Below are 25,580 nucleotides of genomic sequence, written 5' to 3' on the forward strand. Positions count from 1 at the left end.
CACACACACACCGATTATTTCTCAATCTCCAGTGCACTGGAAGTGAACCGCTTTGATTTTTACAGGAACGCTCACCTCGAATGTCACACGTGGTTTCCAGCCCAGGATCTTAAAGGCTTTGGAACTGTCTCCCTGTAAGAAGTCCTAGAAAAAGACAGAAAGAGAGTGAGACGGAGGGAAAACAATGACGAAGAAAACGCAAAGGGGTGGTTTAGTCCTTCTTTATTAACTGGACCTCCCAACCTGTGCACAGACACACTCTTCTTCACTCTCACACACCCACATATAATCGCCGGCACCACACACACAGGTGTCAAGCGCCGTGTCTCTGGGGGAAGGTGAGGGCCGAGGCAGGCCATCCATCCAGCACCCCCTCTTTTCCAGCCCTCTCTCAGTGCCAGAGTATGATGGATTATGTGACTCTTGTGGCCTAACCCCTTCTGTTCTCCTGCCGGGACGGCAACACTCACACAAACACACGCTCGCGCACACATTTCAAGGTGCTTCTCAGGGTGGCAGTAAAGGGTTTGAGAGTGTCCTCGCTGCTGATCTGATTACACAAAGAGCCAGAACACACAAACACACACACACACACACATTCACAACAGCACTTCTGTGCCTTGACAAATGAGAGCTCTTGTTCCAAAAGCCCATATTTTAATGCTGAACCCTGAGAAGTTACAGTCACTAACTCATGGTTCCATTTTAGCTCCAATTAAATCATTTAAATGACATAACCATATTTTAAAGACTAATTAGTGAAATAGCATTCATTCATCAACATATGAAACAGCATGCAACCATCATAATCAAGATACGTATTAATGCGGCATATTAATCATAATTAGTCTTCACTTTTCTGAAGGCTAAATTAACATCAGCTGCTTTTGTCGCCCATCCAAGTCTTCACATGCAAACAACTGCGGTACTGTGTCCTGACAATGTAAGTATTTGCGAGGAAGGAAAACTAGAAAGGCATTAATTCGATGAAACTGAAGGATTGCGTGTGCATGTGAATCATGCGTTGTGTGCAATAGCTCTTGCTATTAAATAGAAAGTCAGCAAGTCAAGACAAATCAAAGGCACAGTGCAAGTTCACAAGCAGATTTTAGTTTCAAACGCTGGGTGTTTTTGCTTGTTTAAAGAAGGTATCTTTACACGTCAGGGTTTAAGACAGAAGCCGCACCTGCATATATGGTAAATAAAATGGAAATAAATCATAAATAAAAGCGATAGTCATCAACTGGGTGCATTTTTATTGCGTGTAACCGAGCACTTAACGTAAAGGAATTCAGGACTATTAAGGAGACAGACTTTCACAAATATCAAGCAACCTTTGTTAACTTACAGCATGGCTACACATGACATGAAAGACTCGAAAATTACTATATGCACGCGTGCATGTTTCCGTGAGCTTTAATATTTCTTAAGACATGAAGCAGGAAAAAACAGCACGCTCAAGCAATCTGTTGTAAACATGCACGCACAGACAGAGGAATGGTCTTGTTGTAGGACAGCCGAGTCAGAGGTCAAATCCACAAAAGCAATATGAGCAGATCAACAAAAGTGGGGGTCAAACTTTCTTTGATGAACAAATCCCTGGATATTTGTGACCGTATTGTTGGTAAACATGTCCAAATCAGTCTTTACCACATCTGCAATGTATTGTTTTACTTAAATCTAGATTAGTTTTGCGTTTTTTAAAAAATAAATTAAATATATTGTTATACATACACAGGCACACGCAGATATAGAACCAGTCAAAAGTTTTTGAACAGTAAGATTTTTAATGTTTTTTAAGGAAGTCTCTTCTGCTCACCAAGCCTGCATTTATTTGATCCAAAGTACAGCAAAACAGAAATATTTTTACTATTTAACATATATATTTTTTAACATTATAAATGCCTTTATCATCACTTTTTTATTCAATTTAAAGCATCCTTGCTGAATAAAAGTTTTTAAATATTGATAATAATAAAAATATTTGTAATAATAATATCAATAATAATAAATGTTTTTTAATCAGCAAATCAGCATATTAGAATGATTTCTGAAGGATCATGTGACACTAAAGACAGGAGTAATAATGCTAAAAATGTAGCTTTGATCACAAAAAAATGTAACTGTATTAAAATAGAAAACAGTTATATTAAATAGTAAAAATATTTAAAAATTGTACTGTCTTTGCTATACTTTGGATCAATTAAATGCAGGCCTGGTGAGCAGAAGAGACTTTAAAAAAACATTATAGATTCAAAAACGTCAAAAACTTTTGACTGGTAGCGTGTATATATAAGATGCATTAAATTGATCAAAAGTGGCAGCAAATACTTTTTCTATTTCAAATAAATGCAGTTCTTTTGAACTTTCTTATAATCAAAGAATTCTGAAAAAAATTGGCTGCAAAACCTTTCAGCTTCAACACTGATGATAAACAACATTTCCTGAGAACCAGATCAGCATATTAGAATGATTTCTGAAGGGTCATGTGACACAGTAACGACGTTGAAAATTCAGCTTTGCCATCACAAAAATAAACTAGATTTTAAAATATATTCAGAAAGAAAACAGAAATTGTTGTGATATATTACAATCTTACTATTTTAACTATACTGTACTGTATACTTAATCCAATAAATATTGCTTTGGTGATCATAAAGGTCTAAAAACATTTTTAATTTACAATTACGGATGCTAACATTCTTGAATTCTACTGTATATAAAACAGAGATTTTAAGAACAAAAATGAATGTAATCATTTCCATGTGTAAAAGAGACAGAGTACAATGCAGAAAAATCTGAATCATCCCAAGGGAGAACATCTCTATCTCAGATTCTTGTTTCAAGTGTTTAATAAATATTTATAAAATCATGTAAACCCTCTCTAGCTAAGAGACACTGACCCTAAGTGTCTGACACTTTAAATGCATGCGTAGTGAGAGACACAAGAGCAACATCCAACTGCACCCTTGAAAGTACATGGCGAACCAGAACGAGAAATCCACGGCTGTTCGACAGACTTCGCTATGTGCCGTGCAGTTTTGTGTGTGTGAGAGTTGTGTTATTTGGTGCAGGATGTTTAGGAGGGATCAAAGACTCTAATGATTTCCCTTTTCAAACAACAGCCAATCACAGAGCAGAAAAACTACAGAGCGAATCGAAAAGACTAAAAGAGTGCAAAAGTACATCTGAATCTATACAACCTAAAGTGTCAATGTGTTAAAACCAGTCTTGAACGACAAGATCACAGCATGCAAGAATCTGTACGAGTTTCACATACTCAACGGTGTGTTTATTACTGAGGATCCGTGTGTGCTTACATGTGGTATTGGCAGTGTGTTTGTGTGTTTACAAGCCTCAGAGAGCTGTATCTTCTCAAGCAATACAAGAGCAAGCAAAAGTCCTGCCTGCCAGCGTGAACATGATTCACCTCATTCAAACTATCCAGATATCTTTCTATTTTCATCTCCCCTCCTTTTATTGTGCTTTCACTGTGGCTAAGGGAAGATAGAGAACTACACTGTAAAAATGAGAATAATTTTAATGATAAAAACTAAATGCTATGGTAAAAAAAGTGTTAACTGGTTACGGTAAATTCCCTTACTATGTATAGTAAAAGGCTAATAAATCTCACAGGACACTAAAATATTCCCAGACATTCCTAAAATTCCTTGTTTGACAGACACATTTGATGTATTATTGAAATAAGTTATTACATAAGTTTTTCTTATCACCGATGTACATATTTATAAAATATGTTTATTTTGTTACATCTTAAATTGGCACACAGAGCTGGGTAGTGACCAGTTACAGTCAGATTACAGTTACTTTTTTATGGATTACATGATTACATATATATTTATTAAACGACAGGAAATTGTTAATAATTGATTTACTCTAATTTTCCCCCCTCACACACAGAGCTGGGAAGTAACTGATTACATGTAATCTAGATTACATAATCAGATTCCAAAAATTGGGTACTTGTAATTGGATTATATTACTTTTTAAAACACTCAATCAGATTACAGTTACTTTTTTATGGATTACATGATTACTTATTATTTATTAAACGGCAGGAAATTGTTAATAATTAATTGATTTACCCTAATTCTTTTATTTATTTACTTTTCACACAGAGCTGGAAAGTAACTGATTACATGTAATCTAGATTACATAATTAGATTCCAAAAATTGAGCACTCGTAATTGTCTTATATTACATTTTAAGATACTCATAATCAGATATATTATTTTTTATGGATTACATGATTACATATTATTCATAAAATGGCAGTAAATTGTTAATAATTCATTGATTTACCCTAATTCTTTTATTTATTATTATTATTATTATTTTATTATTATTATTATTTTTTTTTTTTCACATAGAGCTGGGAAGTAACTAATTACATGTAATCCAGATTACACAATCAGATTCCAAAAATTGAGTACTTGAAAATTAATTACATTACATTTTAAAATACTCATAATCACATCACAGTTACTTTTTTATAGATTACATGATTACATATTATTTAAAAAACAGCAGTAAATTATTCATAATTTATTGATTCTCTCAAATTTTTTTTTTTTTAATACACAGAGCTGGGAAGTAACTGATTACATGTAAACTAGATTACGTTCTCAGATTCCAAAAATGGAGTACCTTGTAATTAGATTATATTACATTTTAAAATACTCATAATCAGATTACAGTTACTGTTTTAAGGATTACATGATTACACATTATTTATAAAATGGCAGTCAATTAAATTATTCATTCAACAGCAGTAAATTATTCATAATTTATTGATTCTCCCTAATTATTATTCTTTTTTTCTTTTAAGGTTTCCTTTCCAAAAATCCTACTGTGCATCATACCATTTATCTTTAACATATATGTATATTCACAATATAGAATGGCCATGTAAATGTAATAATTTTTGTGATCCATGCTTCTAAATTAGGGATTAGGCAAAAAGTAATCTAAACGTTATCTAAAAAGTAGTCAGTATAAATTACCTAAAATAAGCAACCTACATTATGTTACTAAAATGTACTATTTTTCATTTTTTTAATAAAATTTTTTTATTCTTTTTTATTACAATGAATATTTATTTATTTGATTGATTTTACATATTGGTGGTTGTAGATACAAAACAGATTTTAATACTTCAACAGGTTGGTACTGTAACATTACATCTGTTAATGAAATCATAAATTTCAGGGTTTTTTTTTTTTTAAACAACTAAAGTCAATGGGGTCCAAAACAATACTGGACTGCACTGACTTTCATTGTATGCCATATTCTTTTGCCTTCTTTTGTGTTTCACAGAAGAAAGTCACACGTTTTTAAAACAACATGAGTACATGATGACAGAATTTTCATTTTTGAGTGAACTATCACTTTAACACTACTAGAATTATTACAATGATCTCCTTCACATTTCTAACTGTAATAAAAATAAAACGGCCTTGTCTGGAGTGATCGAGAGTGAGAGAAGAGGAGGAAAAAGAGGACTGAGACAGGAATGACATGGAGAGAAAGGAAAATGATGATAAATTGAAAGCTTGGAGAGACGAGCTGTGTGAAAGTTAAAGAGCGAGAGAGGTGAAAGCGCGAGGGAGAGGGAGCGAGGAATGCGAGGTGTCAGGAGTTCAGCAGTCTGACAGTGTGAGTAAGAGTGCCGAGAGCCAGAGTTAATTACTCAATCAAGATAACGAGCCTGGGACATGCCATTTACAGAGGGCAGCCCACAATTAACCTCCCCTCTCCCACTACACACAGCCGTGAAAGTGCGAACGCGCACACACCCATGAGGTAATTATGACACATGGCACAAACAAACCCAGCACTAGTACACAAGTTAACACTCATTTTAACATTTACACACTGTCAAAAACACCTGCTGGGAAGAAAAAAAAATGATCTACTACAGCACATGATTGTTTTGATCACTCCAAATAAACAGGCTTGTTTACTTAACGCTAAATAGTAAATTGCAAATTTAACTTTTATCGCATCTGATTTCGACCTAGTCTAAAAGGAATATTGCAGGTTTGATGCAAGTTAATAAAAGTCGACAGCACTTGGTAAAATGTTGATTATCACAAAAATAAAATTTGACTTCTTTAAAAAAAAAAAAAAAAAAAAAAAAGGAAAAGTTCAGTGAAGCACTTAAAATGGAAGCGAATGGAGCCAATCTGTAAATGTTAAAATACTAGTACAAGCCAAAAACAAGTGTGTTGACAATTTTAGTATTAAAAATCACTTATTAAAAAGTTTGAAGATTACCATGAAAATGCAATACCTAAAACTCTACAATGGTAAACATTATTTAAACAGATATACAGTTCAAATAATATATGAGCATTAAAATAAAAATTAATTTTACTGCTTTTATAAAATTATAATCATCACATTTCTGGTTTTAAGTCCTTCAAAATTAGCCTTGTTCCTCTTTATTGTAAATGTCTGACTGAATATTGATGTTTTTTAAATTGAGAAATTGAGGAACAAACAGAAATAGTTTTTTGAGGTTTTTCAGAAATTGTTTTTAACCAGAAGCCAGTTGCATAAACTTAGCCTCTATGTTAAGACAGTATCTTAAGAACCAGTCTGACCAACTAATAGTTAGCCAAGAGGTAATCAGTCTTACTTTTTGGATTCAACTTAGACTAATCTACATTTTTATGTAACGGAATTTTAAAAATGATGAACAGTCTTAAAGAAAAAACTAGCTGACTAACTTTTAAGACTAGTCTTAACCTTATATGCAACCGTCCCCTGTCAACTGAGCTTAACTTTTACTGAACCATTTAACTTTTTAGTTTCATAATCAACATCTAGAGATGTAATATCTTCACATTAAGTTACAAAAAAATCCACCTGTTTACTGGGGTTCTTTACACTTGGCTTGGTTTTTAAGTGTTATATTCTCAACTCACTTTCTTTTTTAAAAGCTCTTTCTCTCTCTTTCCCCGCCGTGGGGCCCAGGGTGGTTCCGCTCAGTCAAAGTCCTTCAGGAAATACCAGAGAGTAGGCCAGGGGAGAACGTACACCCCTCTCTCCCTCTTTATTTTTTTAGTTCTGTTCTCTCTCCCCGATGCCTCGACAAAAATGGAACGCGAGACAGAGTAGCACTGTTAAAAAAAAAAAAAAAAAAGTCCCGGGGCACGAGGTAAAAAGTGCCATGTAACGTTATGAAAGTGAGTTAAGCTCTACTGTAAAGTGTGATGGAAATAAGCGTGGATGTATATACGGTCATCATGAGGAAAAGCTGAACGGTAAGAGCGTGGCTTTATTGCAGGTTTGAGTTCAACTTGGCGCCCGGCCAGACTCTTTACAACATCATTCACACTCAACTTTAACAACTCTGACCTATTACACTGCATATCACCGTAAAGCTGTCACAAAGAGCCAGCCTCTCAACCACAGCAACTATAATACCCAGAAAACCCTAAAGACTGCACTACCCATAAAGCATCACGACAGACAACAGAGGCTTAAACTCCGCTTAAGGTGGGGGACCTGCCTTCAACGAGCACATAAATCTAAAAACAGCCAAAAGCATGCAGGTCGCTTGGCCACTGAGCTTAAGGCTGAAATAAAATGGATCTTGCATTCAAATTAAAAGCAAAGCTGCAGGTAAGTGATGATGCAGCTGTGTTTTGCATGCTGGTACTATGACGCTCAACATGGGTCAGATAAGACAGACTCCTGCATTCACAGAGTGAGGGCCTCCATGTGTGTGTGTGAGTGTGTGTGCTGCTCACTACAGGATGCTTTTTATCTCGCTCCTGACCTCTGCCACAGAACAGATAAGATCAGCCCATCCTGATCCTTGGAGTGAAAGGTCAAAGCCATTTTTCATTTCAACAGAAACCAAAAAAAATGCATGCGCTTACATGTTACGTAAACACAGCATTCAGATCTATACATCATAATAGTACACAGGTGTCAATTATACTGTCTGCCTATATCATGTAGTTCAGCTAAACGCTAAAACAACATCACAGTCATAGGTTTCGATTTGCAGGGAAGACACATACTGATCTACCCTAAATGCATTGTAATTTGCTTTGGATAAATGCACTGATGTAAATGTCTGAAGCTGTTTTATAATAGGGCTTCTAATTTGATCAAAAGAAAACACTGGTTGTCTATTCTCTAACACTGAACAATCATAAATTAAATAGTGAAAATCATTATTTTAATTAATACTATAGAAAACAGGAGGAAAGAAAATGAACTGACCATAAATTTGTGATATTATCCTACATAAAACATCTGAATTAAACAAAAACAGCAAACTGGCTGAATGAGAACGCAAATTCACTCTTTGACAGCAGGTGGCGCTTATGGAACAGCGGCAATACAGCGCTTTCTTGGTTACTGCTGTAAACAAAGCAGCTGCTGCACTTTTAAATACTACATTATAACGGAGGTAAGATGAAAAGAAAATATCTAAACTTTTCTAAATCCAGTCAGTTTTCCTCAAAGATATATTCATATACAGTTGAAGTCAAAAGTTTACATATACCTTGCAGAATCTGCTAAATGTCAATTATTTTACCAAAATAAGAGGGATCATACAAAATGCATGTTATTTTTTATTTAGTACTAACCTGAATAAGATATTTCACATAAAAGACGCTTTCATATAGTCCACAAGAGAAAATGGCTGAAAAGAGATTCTGTAGCTTCTGAAGGGAAAATATATGATGTTTAGGCAAAATAAGAAAAGTGTACACATCTTCATTCTGTTCAAAAGTTTTCACCCCGGCTCTTAATGCATCATTTTCTCTTTTGGCGCATCAGTGAGTATTTGAACTACCTGTAATAGTTGCATATGAGTCCCTCAGTTGTCCTCAGTATGAAAAGATGGATCTCAAAATTATACAGTCATTGTTGGAAAGGGTTCAAATACATAAAAATGCTGAAAAACCAAAGAATTTGTGGGACCTGAAGGATTTTATTGAAAAACAGTGGGCAGTTTAACTGTTCAGGGCAAGGGACTCATGAACAACTACCACTAAAAAAAAAAAAAAAAAAAAAAAAAAAAAAAAAACCAGCTGTGGATCATTCAGATAAAAACACAGTATTAAGAATCTGTAAACTTTTGAATGGGTCATTTTTAAAAATGCAACTATTATTTTCTCTTGTGGACTATGTGTAAAAGTCTTTTATGTGGAATATCTTCTTCAAGTCAGTACTAAATAAAAAAAAATAACATGCAGTTTGTATGATCCCTGTAATTTTTGTAAAATAATTAACATTCTGCAGATTCTAAATTCTAGATGTAAACTTTTTACTTCAGCTGAAAACCCCCAGTTCAGTATATTCAGTATATATGTTGTGCAATGTAAACAGTGAGCTTAATCTGTCCTCTTTGGGTCTGTTTTCAGCGTCTCTGGCTTGTGTTAACAGCCGTTTACAGTTAGTTCATTTGTCGAGTTAAAAAATCAGTTGCGTTATTAATAATTCTAAAAGTTTTCCAACCATTAGTCAGAAGTGTACGCAGTTAACAGGGATTCCTCTCAATTGACGATGCTGCGTATGTTGCCTTAGGCACTTGTGTTTTTTTTAAAAAAAAATCCATATCGTTTGCAAACCGCTTTACCGTTTGAAACCGTATATCACCCAGCATTACCACTGTTTTCTTTCATAGTATTATTATTAATTATAACAGCAACAATAATAAAATAACAAAAATAAACAATTTCTAGAGGATTTTCTATTACAGTATTATTTATTAAGAAGAAACAAGAGAAAACCAAGAAAATCAAAAAGTATGTTCTATAATTTCTTATTATTACTATTTTTAATTTCAAAGTACGTATATTATTGCAATTACTGATATTTTTATAATGTCAATGAAGTACTTACAAAAAAGATATCGACTAAGAGTAAGGATGCTGATGTGCATTTTAAGAGCCATTTTCCACTTCAAAAATACACAACATTACCACAAAAGAACACCAGTCTCAAATTTAAGTCTGTGAGAGAGACGTGTGTAATACGTCTTTGAGATTCTGGAGGAAACATGCTGACATATGTACCATATAGTCCTAATCTCTGATAATCCACATAATTCCATCATTATGTTGTGGCAATTCCTCAGGGTCGCCAAGTCTGAGAGTTGATTTGATGAAGCACATACTTGGTGAACTGCAGCCAGTGCAGCTTGTGTGTTTTGTCCATCATCAGCATGCATGCTCACACTTATACTTACTTACTGTACATTACATTTATATTCCTGGCAGACACATCCTCAAAGCATTCATACACATTATGCTACTTATTTTCAATAATCCTTGCTGCATATGCCACCACAGAATACAACGAGACATTCTCAAATCTTGTAAAAATGCAATTTAGTCATCTGAAATTACACCATGTAACAAAATAACCACAGCACGGTTTACCAAAAACAAAAAAACATCTTATTCTGTCACTTTGAGATGTGCACGCAAGTTCACAAGGGCAAGAGATTCATAAAAGGCCAGAGTTACTAAACCATGCGAGTGCTGCAAACTGGCCGTTTGTGGAATTTGTTGCATAAATCAAAGCTTTTTGCTTTCATTATGCCCTCTCTCGTGCTCCTTTCTTTCTCTCTTTCAAAATGAAAAACGAAAAGAAAAAACCATGAGGGTTTCCTGGGGACTGTCTGGAAAATAAAAAGTGAAAAAGAAAAAAAAAAAAAAAAAAAAAAAAAAAAAAAAGCCTTTGGCTAACTTTGGTCCTCCTTCCCCAAAGTGCCTCATAAAAATTGTTTAAATCAGCATCCGAAAAAATGAAATGGATGTGCAAAATCATATTCGCTGAAAGGCAGAGCGGGGACCGCAGGGTTCACGCAGCGGTCTTCAGCGGCGTCTGGGGGCCACATTCATCAGTTCGAGCCTTCACTATTAAACCCCCTCAATCAGCTAAAAGACAGACCGCTCGGTTTTGATGTGTTCATTATTGCACCCAATTCGCTGCGTCCTTGTCTAAGTGCAAATTGGAGAATAAAAGTAAGCGAGAGAGAGAGAAATAAAATAAAGGCCACTATTTACTTAACGGTGCTCTCCTGCTGGAAATCGTAAAAAAGTTACCGAAATTCGCTCTAATATTTCAAGCTTCATTTAAATGGGGGTATTTCAGGCCTTAAAAGGAAGTTAGCGTATTATTTCAATGCTCACACACGGTTTCTTTGTCTGCGAGTAGATGGCGTGTGATGGACAGACAAGGCCAAGCGCATTACCTGCTTTTCTCATTGTGAAGCTAAAGCTACGCATACCTCCTGAAGGAATGTGAGCGAGTGTGTGTCGACTGAAAGAACGCATCCAGGTTGTATTTGCAGCGAAGCCACGGATGAAATCCTCCCCTACGCACACGCATACGCTCGTTATGAGATCTCTAAAGGTTATGCAAATAAAGATGGCCGATTTGAGTTTCATCATTCACTCGCAATTTACGCACATCTAACCACAAGTTACGTGTGGCATGATAGCCATCACTCAGAGGCTTCACATGTTGATTTTGGGAATGATAATAATGCATAGAGCCATTCATCTAACAGCAGTTTTTTTGGGTGTGACAGTTATTTTTAGCGTTAACGTGGGATCTTTCAGCCAGAAGATTTTTATCTGTCAGTAATTATGCTTTCATAAATCATGCAGGTGTAGTACGAATGAAAATAGATTAGCATTGCTCAAAAACACAGCAGTCCGTGTGACGATTGACGATGGTCTCTTTGGATAAACAGGTAGTGTATTCAACCCACTGCTTTCCTATTAATAGGTGTGTGTTTCATCCAGTTACTCCCTGCAGGCGAACAAAGTATGTGTGCTAGTAAACATAATTATGTTTTTGAAACTGAAGTAAGATCATTTTTCTATTCTGTTTCTGCCAGAATAAGTGATTTGATTAATTACAGGCTTCATCCAACAGATTTGAAACAAGTTCACATGTAGCCTGTGGACAATGCATTTGTAAATCCATCGCAAATACACACACTCGCTCATTCATCCTTGCAAGTGACCTGCGTCCCGTACTGACACTCTTACCAACTGAGGAAATGCAGTGATTTACTTTCTATCACAGAGGTTAAAGGTCAAATTCCCATTTCACCTCTGTGTTGATGGATGGCCTGTTCAGTTTAGGCCTTTTAGAGTGTCTTTAAGTATCTTGTGCTCATATTATGTAACAGCATTGTGAGGTCATCAAAACCTGATGCCAAAAATATTTATTAGGTTTATACCCAAGGAACAAATTTCCATCTTTCTGCACTGGTTCTTCTTAATCCTCTGATGTCACTCATCTTCAAACACACACTCGCACATGTTTCTGTCTTACCTTCATGTTATTTTTACTTCTAGCTTCTTGGACACAGCCCTCTGAACCATACACAGCAAACATGTGTCTTAGAGAAAACCTCTGATCTGTCAACAATCCTTTCACGTGTATGTTTTCTTTACAGATTTAGTGTCCTTTCTCATTCCTGAATGACCACCCACCACACACACAGACACAAACTGACATCTACTTTTCAGGTAAAGACGGACATTTTGATCATCTTGCCTAACTGAGAATTTCATAGAAAAAAAAAAATTTTTTTTTTTAAATGGTTGCATTACGCAAATACACTGCTGTCTAAAAGTTTGGGGTGAGCAGGGCTGGGTTTCAGTTTTCAATTTTGATTCACAAGCTTGCAATTCAGTATCAATTATGTTGATATACATCAGGTACAGTACATGGCAAGTTTTCTTAAGAAAAAAAAAACCCTCTCAACTAATGCTGTAAACAGTTTGTACTACATTACTAAAATATTGAACGTTAAAAATAACTAATTTGTATACAAACACTTAAATTACACTCAATGAAGTTACTACTCCAATTTGTTTATTTAATATAAACATTTAAATGATGGCTGTCATAAAAACTTTATTTAAACATATTTATTCAAATATAAACTAAATATTGAAAAACAATAAAAATTATAATGAATGTGTTATAGTGCATATGTGACCCTGGACCACAAAACCAGTCATAAGTAGCATGTGTATATTTGTAGCAATAGCCAACAATACATTGCATGGGTCAAAAATCATTAGGATATTAAGTAAAGATCATGTTCCATGAAGATATTTGTAAATTTCCTACTGTAAATATATCTAAACTTAATTTTTGATTAGTAATATGCATTGCTAAGAACTTCATTTGGACAACCTCAAAGGTGATATTTTCAATATTTAGATTTTCTCGCACCCTCAGATGGCAGATTTTCAACTAGATGTATCTCAGCCAAATATTGTCCTATATATTATTGCTTTTGGATGATGTATAAATCTCAATTTCGAAAAATTGACCCTTATGACTGGTTTTGTGGTCCAGGGCCACATATTTAGCAAAATGTTCATAGAGTTTTTCTAGCTGATTAATATTTTTATTGTCACCAAATGTTTTTTCTAAGGTAAACATGACATGTTGTTTGCAAACGGTTATACTAACATCTTTCCACGGTCAAAACACTGATTAAGCGACTACATGAGACAGGATATTGATTTCATTTGTACTCTTTCTTTTAACATACTTCGGATGTTCATTCATTTTTATTTTGTGCTTAAACTGGTATTAAAGCAGAGGACACGATCAGTTTAGACACTACAGAGATCCGTCACTCTACATTAAACAGCGCCAAGATGGCATTTAATATAAAAATACTGAAATAAAATGAACAGAATTTAAAATCTGTGACTTTGTTGCATATCAAAAGTAACAAAATCAGAAATCTTCTTGCTATTTATTGGATGGGAGGCACGCTATAATGTTCTCTTTATTAATTGAAAGTTAAGTTTTTTTTTGTCTCATGCTCATCAAGGTTGCATTTATTTGATCAAAAACAGTTAAAACAGTAATGTTGTAAAATATTACTACAATTTAAATGAACTTACCTACTTTAATACTTTAAAGTCACATGATCCTTTAGAAATCATTGCTGATTTGGTGCTCAAGTAACATTTCTCATTGTTATTAGTGTTATCACCAATGTTGTTTTGCTTTTTAGCTTTTTAATAGCAGTGTATAAACAAAATAGCATAATTGGCCAACACATTGGATCTGGCTTATCTAGGGACATGTATGTTAAGCGACACATTTTAAGATGCTGTGCCAAGTTAAAAACAAGTTCTTCCAAAAAGTCCCAAGATCCCTTCAATTGAGTTGCGCAACGTCTAGCTGCTTTTGGACAAAAAAAAAAACAAAAAACTATCCTATGTGAACGCCCTCTAATCCTCTCCAAAGACTTGAATGCTGCTGATTTAATGGATTAAAAGTCACAATGAACAAACAGCTGCCAAACAACAAATATTGAAACAAATAGCTGTCTGATAATGCCACTACATAAGCAAGCATATTCTCACCACACACTGTACAGTAGTGTATGATACTACTGGGTAATCTCTCGCCACCTAAGGGCACCTTGGATGATCTGATTTATACTACAAACTTGCAATGACTTACCACTTCAGTTGGCCGGTAGTACTTCGGATCCACCTTAACATGAATCTCTCCCGTCTCCTGACATCGGCCCACCTCCTTCTCATTCTTCCCCTCCCACCTAAATGCGAGAACAAGGGCTTTGAACGCATTCCTTCATCTTATTTGTTTTCCAATTCAGCTGTCAGCATATGAGTTACATATTTACAATATTTATGGTGTGTTTGCGTGTTGTTTTGTGGTCTTGTACAGCATGTTGGCGAATCAACACCAGATGTGCCAGATTAACCAGATGGGCTTAATCTGAGATAGAAGTGTGTGTATGCGTGCTCTCACACAATGGTTTTGCCCACGTGTTTGAAGGCCATCTCCACGAACTCCCGTACGCTGTGTACTTCCCCCGTCGCTATAACAAAATCGATAGGCTCCTCCTGCTGCAACATCAGCCACATCGCCTAAAACAAACAGAAACAACAACAACATCAATATCGTTAATATGAAGCATGTTCCATTTGAGATGTGATTGATGACATCATATCAAGATGCAAATGATTTAATGACCTCATGTAGTATCAAAACAGCTTTATTTTCTCAGGTTCACATCTGAGATCAAGTATCAAGACTCCCCCGCATACACACGACATAGATTCAACGCAGACACATCTGCTCCCAGTAGGATGTGCTTTTATGTGGTTACGATCTTACACACACCCCAACACACAAACACACACGGCCGTCCCCGTCTTGACGTCAAAACTAGGTCTCATGGGATGCCAATTGTGGGAATAAAGCACAGAGTTCCCAAGTCCATACAACCACCACACAACGACACAAATGCACAGACTAAATCTAAACAGTGATCTAGATGAAAGAGACAGTGCTTTTGGAGAAATAAATGGTGAGATACTTAAAACAAGAACGCTTGCCAAGAGGTCAACGGGTGATACTCTTTTGTCTTTTTTCTTTGGCTTTAGCTCCCTCTCTCATACACATTTTCTGACTCTAGGGCTTCAGCGTTTAGCCAGTTGGCCGAAGAATCGCCCCGTTCCCTTGACAGGACTGTGCTCTTTTCTTCCCCTCAGCTTGATGGAGGGATAAAGACCCCATCAGCACGTTTTATACGCTGCAGTGGGAGCGCCGCACTTGGCCGCCCAACTCATTCATATTTCACTCCTGCTGCACTCGCTTAAAAAAACCATCTCAAACGAGATAACAGACAGACAGACAGACAGAAAGAAAGAGAAAACCATAAAATGAAACACTGAGGGAACTCACACAGCACTGTGATGGATACAGTTTTGGATTTTATCACGGCACCAAGTCGAAACAATCAAAACGTATTTTAAACATCTGTAGGTTAATTAAAAATGACTGTTCTACATCACAAACCACTAAACACCCACTGTGAAGGATAAAGATCGTGTTCAGAGCTGTTCTGTTTGATTTAGTCTAGTCTGAAATGTAGAAATTCCCACAACACACACACGCAGACATCCAAAATTAATGTTGAGAACATGTGAGAACATTTAGATATATATATTTTTTTACAAACCAATAAACTGATTTTTGCATTATTTTATTAAGAACAATACATAAACTATTAAACCAGGGGTGTTTTCTACGAGGAGGCAAGTGAGGCTGCGTCTCCTCAAAAAACTGGATGAGTTCATGAATCAGCCTGTGATTTCAAAGCTGAAGTTTTAGCATCATTACTCCAGTCACATGATCCTTCAGAAATCATTCTAGTATTCTGATTTGCTGCTCAAAACATTTATTATTGTTATTATTATTTTGAAGATGTTCGAGCAGAATTTTATCAGGTTTCTTTGATGAATAAAAAATTTGGCAAAACAGCATTTATCTGAATTAGAAATCTTTTGTAACATTATAAATGTCTTCATCATCACTTTCGATCAATTTAAAGCACCCTTGCAAAATAAAAGTAATAATTTCTATAATTTCTTTTCCAAAAAAATAAAATAAAAAAATTATACTGACTCCAAGCAATTGAACGGTATAAATGTATAATATTACAAAAGCTTTTTATTTTAGATAAATGCTGATCTTTGAATCTTTCTATCCAAAGAATCCTAACAAACATACACTTATAAACTGTTTTAAATATTGATAATAATAATAAAAACTGTTTCTCGAACAGCAAATCAGCATATTAGAATGATTTCTAAAGGATTATGTAACCAGAGTGAAGACCAGAGTAATAATGCTCAAATTTGGCCTTGAACACAGGAATAAATTACATTTTAAAATCATTTAAAATGGAAAGCAGTTAATTTAAATAGCAAAAACATTTCAAAATATTACTGCTTTCACTGTATTTTGGATCAAATAAACACAGGCTTGGTGAGCAGACGAGAATTAAAAAAAAAAAAAAAAAAAAAAAAAAAAAACATCTAAAAATCTTACTGCTACAAATCAAAAACTTTTGACTGGTAGTGTATAATTGTTTAAATAAAATACATTGTTTAAATTTAAAGACCTGAATGGTTGCAGGCAAGTGCATCGGACACCTTAAAAAGTAATGTAGAAATGCTCCGGATTTAATCCATACTGCAAGAAGGATTCTGTCTTTGCTTCTTCGTTTTTGTTTTTTTTAATAATTATAAACATATATTTATTTTTGTCCCAATGACAGTTGATTTATTGAACATACTTGTGACAAACAGCTAACAAGTCACGTGTCATTTACAGCTTTCAGAGTCTGTCACAAAAACATGTAAACAACGCACTGCGGTGTTGTTCCTCATATTTTTGTTGAGGAATATTCCGCATATGTGTTGTCACAGAGCTCTGGAGAAGATGAATGTCTGACAGTTCATTTTCCCCTGAGGTAAAAGTTGTTAGTCGCGTCAGATGTTTTCTTTAGAAGACGCAAGTCACTGACATCAAGCTGGGGTCAGACTGCTTACAGTTTGACATAAACCATGCAATGTTGCAATTCCTAATAAAATTACCAGCTAATTCACAAGTCACTTTATTTATACAAAGATTTTACAGGCACTTGGTGTTCTGTCAATGCTAATTCGGGAGTACACACACACACACATATACATATAAAATATCTAATAATGACCATGATTAGGCTAGTAAGAGGACTGTCACAATCAAGAAAGGTCAAAGGTCAAGACAAAGCTTTCTATCTTTGCCAATACAGCTTCGAAATGGTGAAAGAGGTGACAGTGTGTCTATGTGTGAGAGAGAAAGGCTGAAGAGAAAACAAGAAGGACAGACATATGAAACAGAGGTCAAGTGAAGGGAGGAAATGGTCTGCAACATTCTCTGATCTTATTTTAGTCACAGCATTCTTGGATTTTTCAGTCTTTTATTTCTCTCTTTCTCACGAATATACACACTAATGGCAAAGTGAAGCACTGTAACAGATTCATTCCTGAATTCTTCACCATTGTGTCTGGTTTGCCTTAACAGCCATGCTTCTTCAGCAACTTTTTGGATTTGTCAGCAAGGACTTTTGTGAAATGTGAGGTAGCAAATGTATTCAACAGGAAAAATATTCTGAACTGAAACCCGGCTCGTACTGTATCGGTCTTAACATCCCTTGCTTTCCGTCCGTTTCTCTCCATTCCTCCCTCACGCCTCTCTCCAAGGATCATTAGCACTGTGAGAGACAGCTGAGAGGCCTGCAGCACAACTCCCTTCCCCTTCCTTCCTGTTCACACACACTCTCTCCTGGCGTTATGGGAGGGGTCTGAACGCTCTGAGGCTCTCTGGGTATTTCAGCAGCAAATGTACAAGCTTTGTGTATAAAAAAAAGAACAAGCAAGATGCTTTCATTATTTGTGGATACGGTTCGGTACCTCATTACATGTACTTCTGTCCACAATATCATACTCCTAGGCCTCTAAGTCTAGAGCCTAAATAACTTGCTTCCTAGACGATCGTGCCTCTGTTGCGGCCCACGCCTTGTAGCTTGCCACGGAATAGCTTGCCGCCCCATATTAGATCCTTTCTTTCTACAGATGTTTTTAAATCCCATCTTAAAGGAACAGTTTACACAATTGAAATATTTTCAGTAGTTACTTATATTACCAATAAAAACAAAAACTGATCTGCTTAATAAGTTAGGTCAATAATATTAATAGCTTTATTAATAAATGTGATTTTACCTGACTAGCAAAAGTAAAAAATTCAGGTAATTTATTAATACAGTGGCACGCAAAAAGTTCAGGAACCCCTTGCAGAATCTGTGAAAATGTGAATAATTTTAACAAAATAAGAGAGATCATACAAAATGCATGTTATTTTTTTTTTTTTTATTTAGTACTGTCCTGAGTAAGATATTTTTAATAAAAGATATTTACATATAGCCCACAAGACAAAAAAAGCTGAAATTATTAGAACAATCCCCTTCAAAAGTTTTGGAACCCTTGGTTCTTAATACTGTGTGTGGTTACCTGGATGATTATGACTTTTTTTTTTTTGATAGTTGTTTATAAGTCCATTGTTTGTTCTAAACAGTTAAACTGAGCACTGTTCTTCATAAAAAATCCTTCAGGTCCTGCAGATTCTTCAATTTTCCAGCATCTTTTGCATATTTGAACCCTTTCCAGCAGTGACTGTATGATTTTGAGATCCATCTTTTCACACTGAGGACAATTGAGGGACTCAAACACAACTATTAAAAAAAAGGTTCAAACATACACTGATGGTCCAGAAGAAAACACTGTGTATTAAGAGCTGGGGGGTGAAAACTTTTTGAATTTGAAGATCAAGGTGAATTGTACTTAATTTGTCTTTCGGGAAACATGCAAGTATCTTCTGCTGCTTCCAGGGCAGTACTAAATGGAAAAAATAATATTTCAACAAAAGAAAAATTTGGACATCTTCATCCTTTCAAAAGTTTTCACCCCCGGCTTTTAATGCACCGTGTTTCCTTCTGGAGCATCAGTGTGAATGTTTGAACCTTATTTAATAGTTGTGTTTGAGTGCCTCAGTTGTCCTCAGTGTGAAAAGATGGATCTCAAAATCATACAGTCACTGCTGGAAAAGGTTCAAATATGCAAAAGATGCTGGAAAACTGACGAATCTGCAGGACCTGGAGGATTTTTCTGAAAAACAGTGCTCTGCTAACTGTTCAGAGAAACAAAAGACTCATGAACAACCATCACAAAACAAAAAAAACTATCATAGATCATCCACCATCATGATCGTGTATTGTGGACTATATCTTTTATGTAAAATATCTTATCAGGACAGTACTAAATAAAAAAACTACAACATGCATTTTGTATGATCCCTCTTATTTTGTTAAAACTATTCACATTTTCTCAAATTCTGCAAGGGGTTCCCACACTTTTGCATGCATTTTTTAAATTATAAGTCTGCTTTAAAGGAACAGTTCACCCTAAATGTCTTTTTTTGTCGGCATGTCATTCCAAACCTGTGGAACGTAAAAAAGATATTTTAAAGAAGCTTGAAGCTTTTGCCCATACAATGAAAGTCAATGAGGTCCAAAACAACTCAACTGACTTTTACAGAGAGACTCCCCCCCAAAAAATATCTGTTTTTTGTGTTCCACAGAAGAAAGAAGGTCATGCACGCTTGTTCAGTCCACCGCCAGGGCTTAGGTCACTTCCCTTCAACGCTGGTCTAACACATAAATTACCATCTGATCCAAGACCTGCGCGTAGATCGGTAAACACATGAATACATCTGTCTAACTCATCACTTTAAAGCTCAGTGGAAGGGTCACAGAGGTAGAGCAAAATGTGAGGTTCAAGGGCAGTTTCGTTCTCTAGTGGATCAAGGTGTCTCTGAGCCTTCCAAAAATGACATGTACGCCAGTTTGTTTTGAATCTGTGTCAGTGTTCCTCCAGCCATCCGTCCATGCAAGCAAACATAAACTTGGATGAGAGAGAAGGTGAAAAGAGAAAACAAAGGATTAATTGTGATGACATCCTCGTCTCGGCTTCAATGGCTCTTTTGTTTTTATGCATCTGGGCGTGTGGGACTATATTTCCCCGCAGGCGCTTTTGAATGAAGTATCTTGAAATATTCAAATCATCTTAAGTTTTGGAATGGTAAATTATGACAAATGCAATCACTGGTCATGTGACTGTACGCGTCCAATCACAATTATCTAACAAATTTACATTACCTGGGTGGCTGATTTTTCCAAGAGGAAATGTGATGAACGTTTATATAATTACACTAACAGTCAAAAGTCTGCACACGCCTACACAGTCTTCATTATTAGCGTTTTTTCATACTTCAGAACAAAAAAAAAAAAAAAAAGATGGAAACTATGATACAGCACTAACTGAAGTATGGCAATTATGTAGTAAAACCAATTATAATTTTCATCTTCTTCAAAGTAGCTATCCTGTCTGTAAATGTCATGCATTTAAAAAATGTGTTTTGTACAGGAAATCAACATAGGCAATTGTTAAAATGAAAACTAAGCCTTTAGACTGCTTAGAAGTGTGTACATTGGACTGTTAGTGTATAAAAATGTATACATGCTTTTAATAGTCATAATTAAGCTGAAAAAAAAGGTAAAACTACTTTACTAATGCATTATTAAAATCACAAGTTGTGTTTGTTAACATCAGTAAATACACTGTGAACTAACATTAACAATGATGACTGTATTTTTAGTAACTAATATATGAATAGTGTAATAAATGTATTGTTCATTGTTCATGTTAGTTAATACATTAATTTTAACAAATGACGCCTTTTTGTAAAGTGTTACAAAAAATGTACAATACGAGGTTAAGTGAAAGGTAAACTAATACGTTAAATACAAAGTAGAGCTGTAAAGTAAAATAATGAACTAAAAACATTAAACAACATTTAATACAAAGTTCATAAAACTTTAGTTTTATTAACCTTGTTATATTATTCACAGGAAAAAATTTTAATGTATCTTAAAAAACAAACAAACAAAAAACACAAATTTCCTTCATATATGACGTAACCTTTTGGCTATTTACATTTGTTTTAAGTTTGTTACTCTGCGATAAACAAACCTGCAGTTCTCCCTGCAACACTGAATCCAATTCAACCAAACACGCATTTACGATTACAACACAAAAAAGTACAAAAAAAAAAAGTGCCCACACACTCTAGTTCACTTCATGCCATGCAAAGAATTCCTCACATTAGAACTGTACAAGTCTTTCAGGTAGATCTTGCCCTGTAATAATACAACTATTCATAACTATTCACCGGGAAGGATACACACACACACACACACACATAGCCTGGAACTGACTCTATAGCTCCAGGAGTCATTGGTTTAGAAGGGTGCCTGTTTTTAAAAGCCTATTTTTATTTTTGGAGCTGCTGAAAGTTTAAATACTCCCCTCTACCCACCACAACACACACAGACACAGTCTTTTTTTTGTATGGAGCACAGAAGTACTCTGTTTAAGGCAGGTGGTTTGAATTAGGCAGAGACAGGCTGTCATATGGTGACACTTGCTCACACACACACACATACATACACTGAAGGAGAAAGAGAGTGAGAGTGTGAAAGAGCAGACAAAGAGAGTGAGTTAGCACTGACCACTAAATGACTGAGTGAGAGAGACAACGAGAGTGTGTTTTTGACCGCGGATCACCTGGTTACTTCATTAATGCTATTTTAAATGGACTTTTCCACACAGCTCACATTACTAGTGCCGGCCAATACAAATGCACAACACTGATGCACTGAGTTCACCATTACACATGTCAAAAAACATGGCATGGTTCGAGTCAGACCATCTGAGCTGATGCACGGTTTGATGGTCCGTATTAGAACGTCTCCTAAAATGGCATTTCCCAAATATCTGCTTACTTTTTAATTATTAATAATTATTATAACATTTTTTCATTGTTGAAAACGGTCTATTTTATATTAAACATTTTTTTTTAATTATTTAAAATATTATTTTTTTCTATTTTAATTAACATTATTATTATATTTTATAATAAACATTTTAGATCTTTTTATTTTTCTATTGGACATCTTTTCAAATAAATGCTTACTATTTAATTAAAAATGAACCTTTTTATAGTAAAAATCATTTCTATAAATTCTACTTTATATTTGTCATCCTTCCAAGTACGTGCTTAAGTATGTCTTGAGATGCATGTTGGGAATCCCTGTTCTATAGTAGATTTGAGTGGTACTCTTTTCATTACCATTGAAGCTGAAGAGCCAGACTGTAGATCGTCATATCGATCATGAAAATGACTGACCAGTAGAGACAGGAAGAAACTATAATTTAATCTGATCGAAGATAAAAAACGGTTACAGATGCAGTTTATTGACTGGAACTCATATGCATCCAGACAGAGAAACGTGTGTGCGTGTGTGCGCGTGTGTTTGTGTGAGAGAGAAAGAGAAAGAGAGAGCAGTCAAGATGGTTATCAGGGCCGTTTAGCCCCTCGTTGAGAGCAGATTGGTTACAAATTGGAAAATGAGGAACAGGTGTGTGAGCGGGGACACACACTCCCATACACATCTATTAGCAGTGCACACAACTTCTGTGACCACAGAAATTCTGCAAGCGGGAAAGCAGAGGAGTTCAACATTGCCTTCTATAAATGTTCGCAATAAACACAGATGCGACGTCACGCACACACACACACACACACACACACACACACACACTCACTCACTCACACACACACACACCTCTCTCTGTTCTTCTGCTGTCTGTTTCACAGGTGGCTTCATTTTGTGTGGTCATATAAAAGTGAAAGGTCAAGCTGTAACACTGTCGGGAATTTTCTCACACATTAAGACTCTTTTAATTGTAGTTGTGTGTGTGCGAGACAGATAGAATGAACATTTATGTGGCCAAGACTTCTGCCCAATGAACGCTGCGTGTGTGAGAATGTGTGTGAGACAGAGTGATGACAGTTGTATTTGTGGAGGCATGCCGTGTTGGCGAATCTTACTGCTGATGCTTTCCCCAGGTGAGTTTTTACTGCCTGGAGTACAATGAACAAAGAGAGGTGTGTGTGTGTGCATCAGTTCTTTTCTTGCCTGTCTTAGCACCGTCACAAAGACAGACAGAAGGATTTGCCTTCACTCGGTCAGAGGTGCAGAAGGTCTCTGTAAATGTGGATTAAAAAAAGCAGTAAAGCAAAAGATGTAAAATCTAATATGAACAAAAAAACAAATTTCACATCAGAGAGGAAAAGAACAAAAAGTCAGAATAACAGGTAGGTTAGGATCAACTAGATTAACTAGCTGTCCATTAAGTAACTAGTCAATTAATCAAAGATTTCTAAAATGTAAAATTTCTTTAAACTGCTTAAAATGGGAATTTAGAGATGCATCTCATAGAAAATGTTATCGTACTGAAACCGTTCAAAAATTACTAATTTACCACCTTCAACATCAAATTTCATGATAATTATTGTCAGATTAAATTTTTATTTTGCTCATCTGGTCAGAATGCTATAGAAGCCCGTTTCCGCCACTGAATAAAAAAGAAAAAGGTCATTTTCTCACAATTCTGACTTTTTTTCTTGGAACTGCGTGATACAAACTCACAATTCTAAAAAATGAAGTCAGATTTGCAAGATATAAACTTGCAGTTCTGACTTTTTTCTCAAAAATGCACGATACAAACTTGCAGTTTCAAGTTATAAAGTCAGTATTGCGTGATGTAAACCCGTAATTGCGAAAAACCTTAGAATTGCGAGATTCGCAATTCTGAGAAAGTTAGAATTGTTAGATATAAACTCACATTTGCAAGAAAAAAAGTCAGAATTGTGAGATACAAATTCGCACTTGCGAGAAAAATGTCTGAATTGCAAGTTTATAATCTTGCAATTCTGACTTTATAATTTGCAATTGCGTGTCAGAATATAAAATTGAAATTGACTTTTTTTTTCCTCAGAATTGAGTGATATAAATTTCAAATAAGTCAGTATGGTGTAATATAAACTTGCAATAGCGAGAAACAAACTCAGAAAAAGTCAGAATTGTGAGACACGAAAAGTCAGAATTGCAAGTTTATATCTGATTTTATAACGTGCAATTGCGTGTTTATATCATAATTTTGAGAAATTAAGTCAGAATGGCAAGATATAAAATTGAAATTCAGATATTTTTCTCAGAATTGCATAATATAAATTTGCAGGTACAAGTCAGTATGGCATGATATAAACTCACAATAGCGAGAAATACATTCGTAATTCTGAGAAATAAATTTGCAAGAAAAATGAAACAATTGCGAGTAAAAATCAGAATTGCTAGTTTACATCTCACACTTCTGACTTTATAACTTGTTTATACCATTTAATTATGAGAAATTAAGTCAGAATTGCAAGATATAAAATTGAAATTCACAATAGCGAGAAATAAACTCGCAATTCTGAGAAATAAATTTGAATAATAAAATTGCGAGAAGAAAGTCAGAATTGTGAGATACAAACTCGCATTTGCAAGAAAAAGTCGCAATTGTGAGTAAACATCTCAATTCTGAAAAAAAAAAAAATCAGAGTTACCTTTTTTAATTCTTTTATGCCGTGACAGAAAAAGACTTAGACTCTTTGTGGGGGTTTTTTTCTATAAAGGCTATATTATGGATTTCTTAAATTTTTGTGACCAGTTTTAATACACTATAATATTTTCTCATTCATGGTTACACCTTACATTGATTAAACAGTATAGTGTATTTTAACATGTCACAAAACATGCCACAAACCTGACCACGGTCATGTATTATAATACATAAACCTAATAGAAAAAGTATAACCAGGAATATATAAGTACTATAATACATTATATTGTTGGGTAGTTATTTACAAGCATATACCAAGAATATCTTTATCTTCATCATAGAAAGAGTTACCAAATGTTGATATTATGAATCATTAAGCTTTCTTTTAGACGTAACATTCACTAAGGGAAAAAAGTAAACAATAACAAAGATAAAAAAGATCGTAATGCATCATCTATTTGCACATTTTCCTTACATTTTTGTAATTTTTGCCTTACAAGATAAAACGTCCTCCTATCTAGTGCTATCAGTGAAGCTAGATTCAATCCAACTGATCTGATGATTATTATAACGTGGGAGTTTGTATAATGAATCGGTGAATTTGCAAGCTGA

General features: G+C 35.1%; 1 protein-coding gene across 2 annotated transcripts in view; it reads right to left on the reverse strand.

Annotated features, from left to right (window-relative positions):
* gmds (GDP-mannose 4,6-dehydratase) overlaps positions 1-25,580 on the reverse strand; it is an 86,277-nt gene that overhangs the window by 570 nt on the left and 60,127 nt on the right. For both annotated transcript variants that reach the window (XM_051138858.1, XM_051138859.1), the window contains 3 exons: positions 14,821-14,939; positions 14,509-14,605; positions 76-144 (listed from right to left, as the gene is read on the reverse strand). In XM_051138858.1, the coding sequence (XP_050994815.1) occupies positions 76-144; positions 14,509-14,605; positions 14,821-14,939 (285 nt within the window). The remainder of the gene's footprint in view (positions 1-75; positions 145-14,508; positions 14,606-14,820; positions 14,940-25,580) is intronic.

This window comes from Labeo rohita, chromosome 20 (assembly GCF_022985175.1).
Source record: "Labeo rohita strain BAU-BD-2019 chromosome 20, IGBB_LRoh.1.0, whole genome shotgun sequence".
Lineage (NCBI taxonomy): Eukaryota > Metazoa > Chordata > Actinopteri > Cypriniformes > Cyprinidae > Labeo > Labeo rohita.